This window comes from Parasteatoda tepidariorum, chromosome 11 (genome assembly GCF_982258835.1).
Source record: "Parasteatoda tepidariorum strain Cologne lab strain chromosome 11, Ptep-v5.0, whole genome shotgun sequence".
Taxonomy (NCBI): domain Eukaryota; kingdom Metazoa; phylum Arthropoda; class Arachnida; order Araneae; family Theridiidae; genus Parasteatoda; species Parasteatoda tepidariorum.
The window spans coordinates 22,116,161-22,132,272 of NC_141765.1; the positions used below are offsets into that span (position 1 = coordinate 22,116,161).

Consider the following 16,112-nt stretch of genomic DNA (forward strand, 5'->3'; position numbering starts at 1 on the left):
TGATAAAATGACGAAATGTGATAAAACTTTGTCCTAAAAGTGAATAAAGTTAAATTTTTTGTTTACTTTTTAAACTATTTTTAAAAATAGCTCTTAAAATACGTTTTTAAAATAAGTTGTCAAGCTTTTAAGTATTTATTATAATAACAACTGGTTTTAGGTAAATTGAAAAATTTCTTAAAATAATGGCTAAAAGGATGAAACCTAATTAATCTTTGTCCAAAAAGCGAATAGTGCTTAATTTTTTGCTTACTTCTATAACTATTTTCAAATATAGTTATTAAAATTTATTTTAAAAATAAATTTTCAATACTCTAAACATTTACAAAAATAATAACTGGTTTTAGGTAAATTTAAGAAATGCTTTAAAAAAGCGTCTAAAATGATGAAACAGGATGAAATTGTGCCCTTTAAAAGTTTAATTTTTTTCTTACTTTTCAGACTATTTTCAAATATAGTTGTGAAAATAAATTTTAAAAATAAGTGTTTTAGGTAAATTGAAAAAGAGCTTAAAAATAATATTTTTAGCCTTAAAAAATTCAATAAAGAATTGAATAAAAATAATTTCAAATTGCTGCTGCTAAAGTGGCCAATGAAAAGTAAAAACATTTGAGGGAAAGAGAGATATTTTTAATGTTAGAACGACATCACCCAGCATCAAATTATCCACTTCCTCCTAATTGTTTATACCGCTCAATTTACTAACTGGTTTTGAGGTTTTAAAAGAAAAACATGTTATATTTGAGAGCAATTCTCGGGGATAGATGATCATTCAATCCTTTTTCCTCAACAGATAGCGAAGAGCAAAATAAATAAATAAAAAAGTTAATCGCCTGTAACATTACATTACTGTATCTTCCCTTCTCCTTTCCCTCGCAATGAATTATTCCTTTTAATTACAACTGTCTCCTTCCTTTTAATTCTGAAGAGAGTGTTTTCTTTTTTTTTTTATTTTCTGCAATGAGCCCACCGCATGACCCTCCCCTCCCCTGTTTCAAGAAGTGAAGCTTAATAATAGCATGAAGACGAAAATACCTTGGGATTATGAGGTGTCAACTTAGATGGGAAAAATTGGGGATCAAATCATTAGAAAGAAGAGGGGGAGTTGCATTCTCCAAAAGAAGATGCAGGCAAGAATTGGAATTAAGCAACTCCAAACAACATTTTTCGAAAGTCCGCGTGGAAAACCATTAAATCTTGCGACTATTTGCTTGATTTTTTTTAATTATTTACTTTACTCTTTTCAACTTTGTTTGCAAATCAAAAACATTGCGGCACATTTGAAGACGACGCTTGAAAATTCCATTCTGTAAGGTTGTCAAGAATTATTAAATCGTCTCCCTCTTCTTTTTTTTACTTCGCCTTCATTCATTTATTTATTAAAGTAGGAAGTTACCATTTTATAAAATTGTCAGCCGTTATAAAATGACATCAACCTTAAAGCGACATTTCTTTAAATAGTAGCCACAATAATTGAGTGAAGGTATAAGACCTTTTGCATTAATCAATGTCAAAACATCGGCTAAATAAGATCAAGGAAGTTAAATTATGATTAAAACGAAGAAGACTCCTTGTTTGCTCTCTTCTATTTTTTCTTTCTTTTTCTTCTGCAACCGCTTAAAACTTAAGATGAATTTCATCAGTGTCGCTCAAATTAGTGTAACTCTGTTAGACTCTTGTTTCATGACACAGAATTAGCGGTTATTTCATGAATAATGATAAGAATAGAAATAGCTTTCACCGAGTTTTTTATTATCTTTTTTACGAACGTGTTTTATCTTTTTTAGTTCCTATGTTATTAAGAAAATTGAGGCAATTTATGGCTCCCAAAAAGACTAAATAATGAGGATAATGAATAAAAATAACGTTCAGAGATTATCATAAATTTAAAAAAGATAGCTGTTCTTAAGATTCTGTATTTTTATTGAAGAAATTTAAATACATGTTTAAATTCGGAAAGGATTCTTAAAATTTATTTTCACTTCTTGGAACAAAAATAAACTATTATACACAAAACACACTCGAATTCATTTATAGGGAGCGTGACTTGTTGCAACCGAGTGCTCGTAAAAAATATGTTCATTTAAAAATTGCAAAAGCTCGTAAGTACTTCCTAAATTAGGAATAAAATATTAATTTTATTTATTTGTTATTTCAGTACAGTACAAAAATTTTTTAGTTATATTGGTATGAATCGCCTTATTGTCTCTGTTGAGTAATTGTGCTTTGGAATAAGACTCATAGCAAGAAAACATTGCCAATACTGCTTTAGTGAAACCCTGCCGCCGTGTTTAATCCATAATTAAAAAGTTATAATTTTTTTTAAAATTTAAGTGGTAGCTAACACAATAAAATACACACTTAGTTTAAGCAATAACGAGCTAGCAGTATTTCTATAATATAAACTTGCTTATATTAACCGATAATAATGGGTTAGTGTCGAAAATGAAAATGGAAAACTCGAGTTACTATTTTCAACAATCTCAAATTCTTTGATTTTGTTGGGCTTCAATTGTTATCCTCCATTCGTCAGTCTTGATTAAACAATAACCTAATTTGATTATACTTCATTTTGAAATTATTAGTGACATAAAATTATATATTTTAAAATGTAAGATTTTTGCCAGCGGATGCTACTTTGCTATTTAAAAGGAGTCTAAACTACATCGAGAAGGAATAAATATTTCAAGAATTACAACATCTAGAAGTAGCCATGAGTGAAAATATACATGGAAGTGTATCAATATTATCTAATTGAATATTTTAATTAAAAATGTCCATTAAAATCGCAGACGGGCTAAGTTTCAAATTTTTCCCCTAGAAAATATTAAATAAATCAATGCATTTCAATTTGTGGCTACTTTGTTGCCCCGATATTATGGTCAAATAAATGCATTGAGTAAATGACTAATTGAAAAGAAAGAATATTTATAACCAAGTTCCTTTCAATGAAATGTATGAATAATGAATGGATGATCCTGAAAGCTCCTCGATTGCATTAAAATTCAAAGAGATTTTTAGTTGACTGAATTCCTCTCTCGGGAATTTCTTTGAAACTCTAATGCGTGGTCAAGTTGGTCCCCTTTTAGGAAATCGGAAAATTTTCCTGATAGCTAAAGGCAGATTCTTTATCAAAGATTCAAGAATTGAAGATTAATCTATTGCTAAAGTTTCATTTTTAGTGTACATTTGCAAGGATTCCCAACAGGGGACTTAGAAGGGCAATAGAAGTTTGGATAGCCAAGCAAGCAAACAAACAGATCAACAGCTAACGTGCACGCCGTCTTAACGAACTTCCATTAGGCCAGGCTCATGGGATACATCTCTTTTCCATCGCCTAATGAAGTGTTTACTGTAACAAATTCCCAAATCGCCGCAGCAAATCCTGATGGCTGTAACCTCAAACACCGAGCCCAGGACCCTTGGCAGAAGCATCAGGACCCCTTCTCTTTGTCTCACTAATTAACCGAAACTTACTTTCGCACAAAATAAAAGCCAAATTCGCAAATTACTCAGAGTAATGAGAAAAATTTGTCAGTTTCTAGAATGTGGATAGAAAATCTTGGGAGTTAATGAAGGTTCTGCCAAGAAATTACGACTAAAGGATACTGAAATTAGACCATATTAGTTATTTCTCCGAGTTTCAGAAAGAAAATCTGTTATTTGATACTGAGATAAGGTCTCTTAATCTTGAGACGAAGAAAATTGTTAAAGAGGATGTGCCAGGAGAAAACGAGTTTGTCAAAAAGCACGCCTACTTATTGTAATCTTAAAAGCTCAGTCAAGATGATGAGTTTTTGATTAAATATATACTTCAGTCAAGTTAATGGAGACTTTTCTAACTACATGCAATAAAAATAATAACTATTAAATTAACTTTAATAATGTGCAACAAATGCTTAAAATTAGGAAAAAAATGAAACCTGAAATCGTTCCGAACGTGGGCTAATTTTTGATACAAAACTTTAATTTGAATACAATTTTTTTTTAAAAAAATAGTGTCATTTTGAAATTATCAAAATACGAGATCAGAAGGTTTAAGGGAGAATATTTATTTTAGTGCCTTGAACCATACTACAGAGCGAATTTGTTGCATTGCAAATTGAATCAAATTTAGAGCCGTAATATCGAGTAATCAAGTTCATAAAGTAGAATAATGTGGTTCAGCTTCTTTTTCTATTTTTTCTTCTTTTTTTTTTTGGCATTAGGGCGACAGCAAATTCGAACGTCATTATGGTTCAACATCCTTTAATATTTCTAAAAGAACAGTGTTTTTTTCTCTCCTTATATCCTATAATATGCATTCGAAATCTAAATTCTAGCGACAACAAAAATTCTTCAACAAAATTTTCTTAGCTTCATAATCAAAGCAAAAACAAGTAAATAAAAAATGTAAAAAAATGTCAATTGTCAGCTTCAAATGTCAATTGTCAGGATTCATCGACGAAGATTAAAAAGAGGTGGGTTTCAACGGAGAAAAGCACGCAAAGAAAACAGATTAATTAATCTGTATTTTTCAATTCATTGAAATTTCGCATCCTCTGAACTTCTTAATCAATCTATTCTTTTCGTAAATATTGAGTATGCTTTAAACACCTACTCTTTACGTTCTGAAATAATATACTTTATCTTTTCATTGTTGGTAAACAATTTTTTTTGTTTATTGGGTTTGAAGTGTTTATATATTTCCCTTTAATAAAACAACTACTCTTGGACCTCCATGGTTTTTAGTAGCCCCTGTAAAAAACTCCACATCAAATTACGCTTGAAAGCAATGGCACCAGCATCCGCAAAATCAATTTGCCGTAAAATTTTATATCGCAATTTTTAATAAATTACAGTATTTCAGTAATTTTGCTGTATATATTTCTGTAAACCGTAGTTTTTACATTAATGTTTATTTTATTACAGTAATTCAGTAGTTTGTATTAAATAATTTAGTGAAAGTTACGGCTAATAAGATTTTATGCTCTGTAAAATTTTACTTTAGCTTAAAATTTTGTCTAATGGGTTTTACAGTAAAACGTACTGGCACAGAGTGCCGGTACTTTTTACATTGTAGTAACAACCAATAATAGTTATTCTTCATAATTTCGTGAAAGAAATTCCACATTAAAAGAGATAACAGTTTAGAATAGAATCTTAACTTCTCGCAAACATAATTGTTAATCTATAGAATCAATAACAGAACTTGTGTCTTGAACATCAGGAATTGTATTGATATAGCAAAAAGAAAATACTGTTTTGTACAAACCTGAAAATAATGTTTGCTTAGGTTATATTTTCAACAGCAAAATATATAGAATCAAATGCTTATCGTAACTATCATATTTAACTTTTATATGCATTCTTACTGATTTAATATAGTTCATTAGAGAGATTTAAAATTCCGAAAATACATTCCAATCTAACTAAAATTTATTTGAATTAAATGATAGAAGATAATCTATTTTAACACTTAGGCTCCAATATATAATTAAAGCGTTCATTTAGTTAAAGCAGTTGAAACTGAAATGTTATTATCAAAATCTTGCTAAAAGTGCTAAAATATGGATAATCATTAAAGAAAGAACACGACTGCTTAAAATTTAATTACGTTCTTTGGATGAAATTGAATTAAGTTAACAGAGTTCGCACTCAATTTAGTACTAACGATACTTGATTGTAAAGTTATCTACCTGTACATACTTAGATCTTGGATGAGTTATTTTACCTCATTTGTATTTCACAAACATACTTTCTCTTTTAAATATAATTAGAACAGTTTTTGAATTCAAATTATACCAGTTTTGAAAGAGCTTTGTATAGTTTTCTGAATATTCTAAGATATCTTTACTCCGAGAGCTTTTTATATTATCTTTAGAACAGGTGAAATAATTGCTCCGCTGAAAAGAATTTTCGGTTGCTGCTTTTTATTGCGAAACATTATTAACTTAGAATATATTTCAGTAAGTTCAGAATTGCTTAACTTATTTAAAACATTTAATTAAATGATGATAAATTTCCAAATAGTCATTAAATAAGTTTTAACAAAGAGCAATTATTAATTTATGTCGGACTTTTTTTTAGTTTATAAATTTTTTATAGTTCATAAGGTAATTTTTAAATTAGCCAGCTATTATAAACGATTAAAATATTCAAAGCACACATGACTGTTTCATGTTATCGTGAAAAACTTAAAACTATTAAGTAAAATGGATGAATTAAAAATTCTATTTATTTCATTTTTCTAAATAATTTGATGTTTTAATGACAAAATTTGCTATAATTTAATAATGAAAATGTGTTATAAGATTGTAACTTAATAAATTGAGATACGTTCCATATATATATATATATATATATATATATATATATATATATATATATATATATATATATATATATATATATATATATATATATATATATATATATATATATATATATATATATATATATATATATATACAGCGAAGAATACATGAGTGATCTCCTAAGATAATGCCTTTAAAAATATTAACTACGAGAACATTAAATACTGATTGAAAATCACTTGCATTAACAAAATTAGTTAAAAAAACAGATATTGAACATATATAATGTTGATTATAGATATATCGTTGTGGAATGCAATAGTTCTGAATTATTGCATTCAACTTAACTGTTTACGTTTCAAATAATATTAAATTATAAGACAGATTATCCTATTTGGCATTACTAATTATTTTTACAGTATTTATATTGTTCGCTGGTAAAATATAATGAAAAATGGAAAACATAACTACATTTGTTAACTACGGGAAAATGAGCATTTACGAACAACAATTTAAATTACGCTTTAAAAAAACTATGTACGAATAGTTTTACTTACTCTTCAAACATTTACAGCAATAAATATTAATATAAAATTTTCATCAAAACTTAAAGATAAACATAAAATATGCATTTAATCGCGAATTCGTTCAAAATCTTTATAAGATGATAAAAGTATACTACTTTTAAAATGCTGATTTTTACATCATTCAGTTTTGAGAGAGAAAAGTATTTGTAATAAAATTGAAAGTTAGTATCCAATAGTATTGCAGCGCAACCCAAAAGAACAAAATTTTTTCAAATGCTCGGAATACGAACAAACTTTCAGTATTCCATTGATTGTAATTTGAAAAATAAAGGAATGCATAAATAATTTTTTTATAGAAATGAAAACTTAAATGAACATATGTTGTCTTATTTGTTGTTTTTAGTCAAATTTAAAATATGTAGCTATTTGTGTAAATGAGAATGCACATCACTTAGGAAAATTTATTAGTCAATCTATAACAGTAAAATTCCTCGAACTAATTGCACACGAGAGTTCTTTCTTGTCTTGCTTTCAATTTTTAAACTATTTTTTTTTTAAACAAAAAGTTAAGTTTGTTGATATGTTTCATACGTTCTCCTTATTTATTTACGCCACTCGAATAAAAAATTCCTCTAAAATTACTGTACTTGCATGATAAAAACATTTTTAAAAAAGTAAATAAATAATAGTAATTTTGGTAATAACATCAAAATATGCGGTATTTAAACTATTCCGTTCGTACAGTAACAGTTCACCGGAATTTCTGATTTTCAAAATTAAGTTTTTATTACCATACATTTAGTAAAAATACGAAGCTTGAAAATAAATTTAACCAAATAAATGGTTTTTATGCCATGCTTTAAAGTATCATGATAAAATTAATAAATTTTACACATTTACTACTAAACAGCATGGTTATAAAATAATATTTTATTATTAATTTTACCCAAAATCATTAGTAAAGCGTTCCGAAAAACTTTCCTTCTTTTTTTTTTTGTTCCCATATTTCTCATTGAGCTGTGAATTTTATCATACTCTGGTAGTTTTGACCGTACTTTTTTTCTCAGTGCGGAAGGCCTTTTTAGGAAAAAAATGAGTGCCATTTCCAATTTTTCTACGGGAAAAATGTAAAAAAAATGCTATTTAATGGACTATTATGGGACTGTAACCAAAATAGCACTTCTTTTTTCTTATTGGTCTAAATGGTGGCGATTAAAAAATTGCATAAGCAATAAAACGAAAGCAAGTACTTAGGCACTATTGCTTTTTTTCTTTTCTTTTTTTTTTAAATAAATAAAATAAAAACATTTTTAAAGGTTTAGTCAGTTATGTATAAAGTAACAAGAAAAATACATTTCTTATTAATTATTAAACAGTCATTAAACAATTAATGTGTTTTTTTTTTAATTTTATTTGCCAGCTAATCTATATTGTGAACAGTTCTTGAAGATATTTTAGAACCGACGTTGAACAGCTGACACATTTATAGGTTTGGGTTTATCAATATTAAACTCCGTCACCTCTAAATTTTGAGACCCAACACAGAAAACAAACTAGCTTTCGCAGAGAATTTTTGATGAAACTAACTTGCTTTTGCGTTATATGGAAAGGAAAACCACAAAACCTCTTACCTTTAGTCCACCCGGAAAGTTAATTCTAAGCCACGATCCGCCTACCACTAAGGATATTTCTGGTTTACACTGTGGCAGTTCCGGACCGAAAGCAGAATTCATGTTAATCCGCCATCTCTGGGATTTGAACCTGTATCACATCATTGGGAGGCCAATGCTCTAACATCTGAGCCACTGCGACTCTCTTTTAAATATTAAAAAAACTAGTGTATTGGGTGCATATCAATTTGTCTCAACGATCTTTTGATTTTATTATGCTCATACAGACAACATTTGCTTCTTAAGGTATTTAACCAAATCTACGTCAATATCTGACTACCAAATCGAGTTAAAGTGGAAAATCGCTTATTGGTAAAAATGTCCGCAGCAATTATTGCAATGCAGTAATAATTAGGTAAAATTCCTGATTAAATTTTTGTTAATTTTTCGTTTAGTCTTCGCGAATGTTAAAATTCTGCCTTGCCTTACGCCGAGATACGTACCACGGGGTAGAAGTTCACGATTTAAGTTAATTCAACTGGACTTACATTAGATTACATTGGACAAATTAACTGGAACTACATTACATTGAACAAATTTAAAAGTAAAAAATATTTTAATTGAATGTAATCAAGTTAACAAAAAGTATTTAAATGCATTATTCACAACTTACCTGGTCTTTTTCTATAAAACCCACAAAAGCTGTTCTTTCAACTTCAACGGGCTGACCAGCTTTATCATACAATGCAATGACAAAATGAAAAAAATTGCTTTTTCTGAGGTTATTTGGGGGCTGTTTTTCAAAATGTGCTCGACCTAGACCAACACTGAAAAAAATAAGAAAAAAATAATTTGTAAAAAAATTTTCACAACAATTCACAGATATTCAAAAAGTTATATAAAAATAGAAAGATAATCTTACACATTAAACTGGGCAACAATGTTGCAATAAAAATATCACAATTCTCATGACAAGAACCCTTAATTTTTTTAAATTTTTGTTAGAAAGGTGTTTAAGTACTATGTAATAAATACATTATGTCATAAATTTCATTATAAGATACTAATTATAATTATCAATTATATATTATTATTATTATTTATTTATTTATATATCCTGAAGTACCTTGAACTCTCATCTCAGTGTCACAAAAATTAAAAGAAAAAAATATTTTTTTGGAGCTTCAAATCGATCAGATTTTAAGAGACCCCAAGTTCAAAAAGCCCTTTCAAAATAAATAAAAACAAGTTTGAGATACTATTGGAAAAAAAATCAATAAAGCATAATTTTAGCCTATTATTTAGCTGTTTCTTTGCAATATTCGAGTTCAGCACATTAAATTCATTAAGAATTGACTATACTCAAGAGCAGAATCTCTTTGAAAATTTGTTACCTGGAATCGTTTCTTAACTATTAATAATCCGATGTAAAAATTAGCGGATCTTTTAAGTTGAATACAATGCAACTTAGAAAATATCGTGAAAAATAACTCTTAATAATTCCAAATCAACTGTTTCAATTTACCTATAAAAGAATTAATAAATTAAACTTAGAAGGAAGTATTTAAAAAAATGCTTCTTTTACTTTTCCTAAATTCTGATTTCAATCAGCAAATTTTTGGCAATAAACTCATTTAAAATTCAGCAACTGCGGGTGAAACCCACCGTAAAATTTCTTACATGCATGTTAAATAAAAGTAAGTTACATATAATACGTTACAAAGATTACTTCATACTTAAATACATTTAGATATTTAAATATGTTATGTCCGACAATTTTAATCCAAATTTGTGCAAGAGCCCATTTAAAGTTTAGTCGAGTAATTAAAACTCATAAGAACTGCTATTTATTTAAGAGTTCTGTGTAGATTTTTTTATAAGAAATCATAAGATAATATGATATGCATTAAAAAGTAAATTTTCAAGGTCAGTAAATATATTTTTTAGCAACTTCATTTGCAGAAACTTTAATTTATTGTAAAAAGCATATGAAAATTTCCAAAACATAACTTGCAATAATATTCATTAAAAAGCCTGTTTAGGGACTGGAATTTTATACGATATTAGAATATCGTGTACTTAAAGTTAACAAAAAAACTAAATACTTTTTTGAATAAATGAAAAGCATTTCAATACTTTTAGATACAATTTCATATGATTGATGTGATATTATATAATTGACTTTATAATGTATTTGAATGATTTTAAACGGTGAAGTATAAATACTCTTAACTGGCAATTTAATAAACTGAGCTCTATTACAAAGCTCTTTCTGTTTTTATCAAAATGTGTCATTGATGATAATTTTTTTTGCTATTAAATATCTGTAAACACTTTAAGTATTAATACTTACAACATCAAAAGTATTTTAACATAAAATTATCAGATTTTTTACATAATGTTTTCAAGTGTCTGGTGAAAAATAATTTGGCCGAATTTAATTGTTTTGACTTTCATTTTTTTTAGCGATTTTTCACTTTGTAATTTTATTTAAAAATATATTAGACGCTTACTAATTATAATATTACAATATTATATAGCAGTATTTGATTTAAAATAAAATAAAAGTATAGTATTTTTATTGCAATATGCTTTTAAATGTCATTCAATGTATAGTCACTATTATTAAACTATAAAACTCAAATCTTACTGCTAGTTCATAAAAAGCAAAAACGTTTAAAAAAAACGTCAAAAAAAAATAACTTTTTTTTTTTTTTTGCTTGAAAAGAAAAATTTCCGCTTCTATGATAATTTTTAAATCACTTTTTTAATGCTTATGATCAAATGCTTATGATATGACAAGAAAAATGCTAATAACATTTTCGCGTTGTTTTAAAAATATGCAATTATGAGGGAATTTTCGACTAATTTTTTTATTGCATTAAGGGAATTTTAAAGACCGCAACTATATATTTAAAAGTATTGATAATATTTTCAATTTATTTTCTCCAAAAACAGACAGCAAATAGCAGGTTTACAATATTTGATTTTTTTTTAAATTCAAATATTGTAAATATGCTTTAAAAATTGTTATCACGAAAGATAAACATGGTTGTATTATTTCGGAAATATCAATTTCAACAATAATGCATTAAATATTCTAAAATACATTTTATTTTGCTAATTCAACGAAAACTTTCAAAGTCTGTTAAAATGCATTAAAATAATGGGATATTAAAAGAAAGTTATAAAAGAATACTTGACATTGTGGTGACTATTAAAAATGAATTTCTATAGTAAAATAGACTAGAATTAAAAGAAGAAATTTTTAACTACAATGTATTTTACTGTTTAAAATTAAAAACAAAATTAAATAAGATGGATTAAAAAATTTGAGGGAAAAGCTGCTAAATTTAGAATGATTTAATGATTATGATTTTCAATGAATACCATATTCTTTAATTTAAAAACTTGCACATGTTTTGTTATAAACATTAAACAAAGAATTTAACCTGATATCATAATGCTACTAGAACAAGCAATGCATGTAATAAATTGCCAAGAAACTAGCTAATGTTTAAAAATACATAAAATTCATATTGAAACAAGAATAAAATGTAAAATATAACAAGCTTTTTTTACAAGTGCTAAAATAATGTGATAATACTTTTTCTCAAACAATTCATTTAAATTATTTTCTGTATAAATATATAAACTTTAGTATATAATACTACAAGTAATAAAGACCAAAAAATACATGCTTTTTTTATTATTATTTAAATAAATAATTTGTCTCGATTCTTTTCATTTACAAATGAGGTTCAAAAATACTTTTCTTTTTAAATTTGCAGTCATCTTTAATATTTCTAACGAGCCTTTCCTAAATAATATTCAATATGATCCCTATCGAAAAGATTTTTTTAAATAAATATTTAATATTTTTCTAAGTTGTATGCTTTTATTGACGCATATTCAATGTTACTACTCCAATATTAACAAATACCATATGCCATTCCAATTAGTCAATCATTATTAGAGTTTATTTAATATATCCCCAAAGTTAGCTTTTGTTTTTCTACTATCATCTCAATTAGTAAGCCTTTCTTAAGTTCATAAGTTTCTATTTTTCATAAGCGAGGCCCTTGGCGGGAATAAAGAATATTGGCTCTTATACGGAGTTTAAGGAAAACTCAGCCAAAGTCTAAATAAATTTAGATTTTATTGGAAGCATTCGGAAAAGTTTGCTAGAAATGGTAAGAAGAGCGAGCTACTGTAATGAAATTGCGGGATTCTTTCTCCAAAAGGAATAACGCTGTTAGATGCGAAGAGCTGGCATCTTACAGGATTAGGGAGGGTCTATTTTAGATTTAGTAGTCCCCCGTTCATAGTTTCTTGAATTTTGCAGTATTGCAGAGAGGAAGAAGAGAATTTTAAAACACATGGGATTCACTTTTGTGAGACCAAAAGTTCATTTCACAACCATTCCGCCATTTTCTTCTAGAATTCAGAATAATTAATGTATGCTTTTTGTACTGGTTTTTAGACTTTACAAACGGATTCTTTATATCAAAGCAAAGAAAAGCCACGAAATCCAACTCGGCCGCTGAATTTTTCCCCATCTTTAAAAAAGTTAATGATGCTCCACGATTTCCCTTAATGGATCAAGTTTTAGAATGGCCTGTCTATTTACTTAATGTAGTTTTCTTTGCGCGCACGTGGTTATAGTATGTATGCCATGCAATATATGCTTAGATTTATGCATAAATATTCTGGAAAAATTTTTAATTAATAATAATTTTAGTGTAGGCATCAAAATATTTGATATCCTCCTTCAAGAATTTTTCTTAGAATATATATTTTATTTGTAAGAAAGATTTATTAATACGTTATAAAACAATATAATTTGCTAATGAAATAATGCGAAATTTTTAGTGACGGCGACTGATAAAAAAAATTCACGTTCAGCAATTGAATATATTCAAATCATTTTTCAAAAACAATTTGACAAAATAATAAATATTTTAAAATAAAGATATGTTTATTTAGATAACGCTTTACAACAATTTGTACATAGGATTAAAAGAAATAATAATAATGCTGTAACAATTTTAATAATTTAACTAAAAGAATATGTTAAAAAATTTTCAACACACATACTTTTTAATACAACAGAGGCATGTAACCATATATGTTATGTAACAGAAAGTTTAAAATAATCCAAAAATAAGTATAATATTAAATTAATCCAAAAATAATTTGAAATAAAGAATATATTTATTAAATGAATGATATGAAAAAAACATTTTTTTTGATATTAACATGGGATTACCGAAAAGTGAAAATTAAAAAGAGGGTGCTTAAGGACTATTTAAATAAGCATAAAAGTTTCACGAATAAATGAATACTTATTTGAAACGGAATGACCAATATTTAGGATAATAAAGTTTGATGAGTTTACCACAATTTTTGCACTTGAACTGTTATATTAGCTTCGAATATTGACACAATAATTAAAAAAGATAATAACAATTCCATTCTAAATTCACAATTATGCTTTTCTCTAAGCAAACGTAATATTTTAATGTATTTATAAATCACAGAAATATACGTTTATTATGCATAACAACTATGGTTGAAATAGATTATGATGAAACTTTTTCGCCATCAAGTAATAAAGTTACACAAAGACCGATTAAAAATAACAAATCATTGAACTTAGCAAATACTATAATAGAAAATTACTATGTTATATCCACAAGTTATATCTTGTTTTATCTAACTTTTACAGTGCATGGTTTACATGCAAGATAAGAGTAAGTTTAAAGTAAGGTTTACATGTAAGATAATTATATGTAGAGTCAGATAAAACTAATAACAGTACTATTTTAATAAACATGTACAATGTCAAATTATTTTTAATATCTATAATCATACTAATGATAACACTATCTTAAAGTTATCTAACGCATTTAGAAATATTATTGTATTAAAAAAAGGAAAATTAATGAGTAGTTCAAGACATGTTGAAATAGATAATGAAGATAGACCAGAAACTTCGAAATAGAGAATCCAGATGTGACACATTAATTTAAAGATTTAATTCAAATTTTAAACGAAAATATATTAGCAATAACATAAATTGTAATACCATAAACTATTAATTTATAAGTTTTAAACAACTTCGATAAAATGTTTTTTGAAAATTTTGAATAGGAATTATAATAAGCATTTCTAAAATATTTGAAGCTAAACTTTCTGTGGACAACTAAAAAAAATAAAAAATAATAATAATAAAAAATAATAATAATAAATAAATTTTAATTTAAGGAAACTTCTTGAAGGAAAGAAAAACTACTTTTTCATAACTTGGTTCTATTGAAAAGAGGAGAGAGTCTCCGAATATAAACCCTGGTTTTGTTTTTCCCCGACGGCTTTCATGGGTTTCGAAGCCACGGTGGAAAAAAATGATACTCGTTGACGCTTTTTTAAAAATTTAGAAGAGTATTTTTAGGTTCATAATTTTCAAATTTATGTAAAGATTAAGCTAAATTTTCGTGAGAAAAAATTATTAAATGCATTAAAAGAAAATAAATTGGCTTGTATATAATAAATATTAAAAAAAAAAATTTTACGAAATTTGCAGGGCACTGTTAGAATACATTTCAATAAATATATATAAAAAATAATAAAATGTAATATGTACCTAATTTATAAATAACATAGAAAACAATTCTTCAGTTTCTGTGTTATTCATTATTGTTTGTCATAACAATGATTTTAATAAAACAATGCTTCGAACTTAATGTTACTGTTACCTAAATATATTAAGTCTTCTAAATTCACTTATTATTACGTTTAGTTTTCGTTTAGCAAAACACTGTTAGTTAATTTTTTATAAGCTAGAAATACAATTTTAATGAAAGATCATGTCTATTTCTTTATATCAAGATTGTGTATTAAAAAAGCATGAAACTTTTAATCTCTAATATTATTAAAAGGAATATATATATTTAGTTTCTGAAAATCATAATGTAGAGTTTTTAAAAACTTCCAACAATTATTTCAGTTTAAAAGAATTATTGAAAAAATATATAAATAAAAGTAGCTATTATTAAAATTAACTTAAGTTATTACAAAATTCTAGGTGTTACCATAAAGGCTTCTAATAATTTAAAGTACAAAAAAGTATAGTGACACTAAATACAAAGCTATTTAGTAAATACAATTTAATGCCAAAAAATTAGACGCAAAATAAATTTTAGCGAAATTTTATTGTTTTTATCCGAATTTGCTTTTTGTTGCATCCCATTAAAATATATGCACCTTTTTCTCAACATATTATATAAATAAAACGCAAATAAATAAAATTAAAATTGACAAAAAATGTAATAATTCTTAAAAATATGCTTTATGTAATCATGCCTTTTATTAAAGAATATCAATATTTAAATAATATTTTATCCAAAGAGTGATTTCAATCCACAATGTTTTGTGAAAAGTATAGTTTAAGTTTTATTATCTTTTACAGCCAACTAGTAAAAAATTCAATCACTTTGTATGCTTATAGAAGCATTGCAATTATCAAACATATTTGTAAATATCTAAAATTAAAAAATAAAATCATTATACCAATATCAATAAAATTCAAAGAGATAAAAGAAGAGATTTATATGTAATAACAAAATTCACAATTTGAATGTTAATCATAAATAGAATCTATAGTATTTGCCATTTAAAAT

At 26.3% G+C, this 16,112-nt stretch overlaps 1 protein-coding gene across 2 annotated transcripts in view; it reads right to left on the reverse strand.

Moving 5' to 3' along the window:
* kn (EBF transcription factor knot) overlaps nucleotides 1-16,112 on the reverse strand; it is a 222,270-nt gene that overhangs the window by 204,858 nt on the left and 1,300 nt on the right. For both annotated transcript variants that reach the window (XM_071187402.2, XM_071187401.2), the window contains exon 2: nucleotides 9,107-9,260. In XM_071187402.2, coding sequence (XP_071043503.1) covers nucleotides 9,107-9,260 — 154 coding nt within the window. The remainder of the gene's footprint in view (nucleotides 1-9,106; nucleotides 9,261-16,112) is intronic.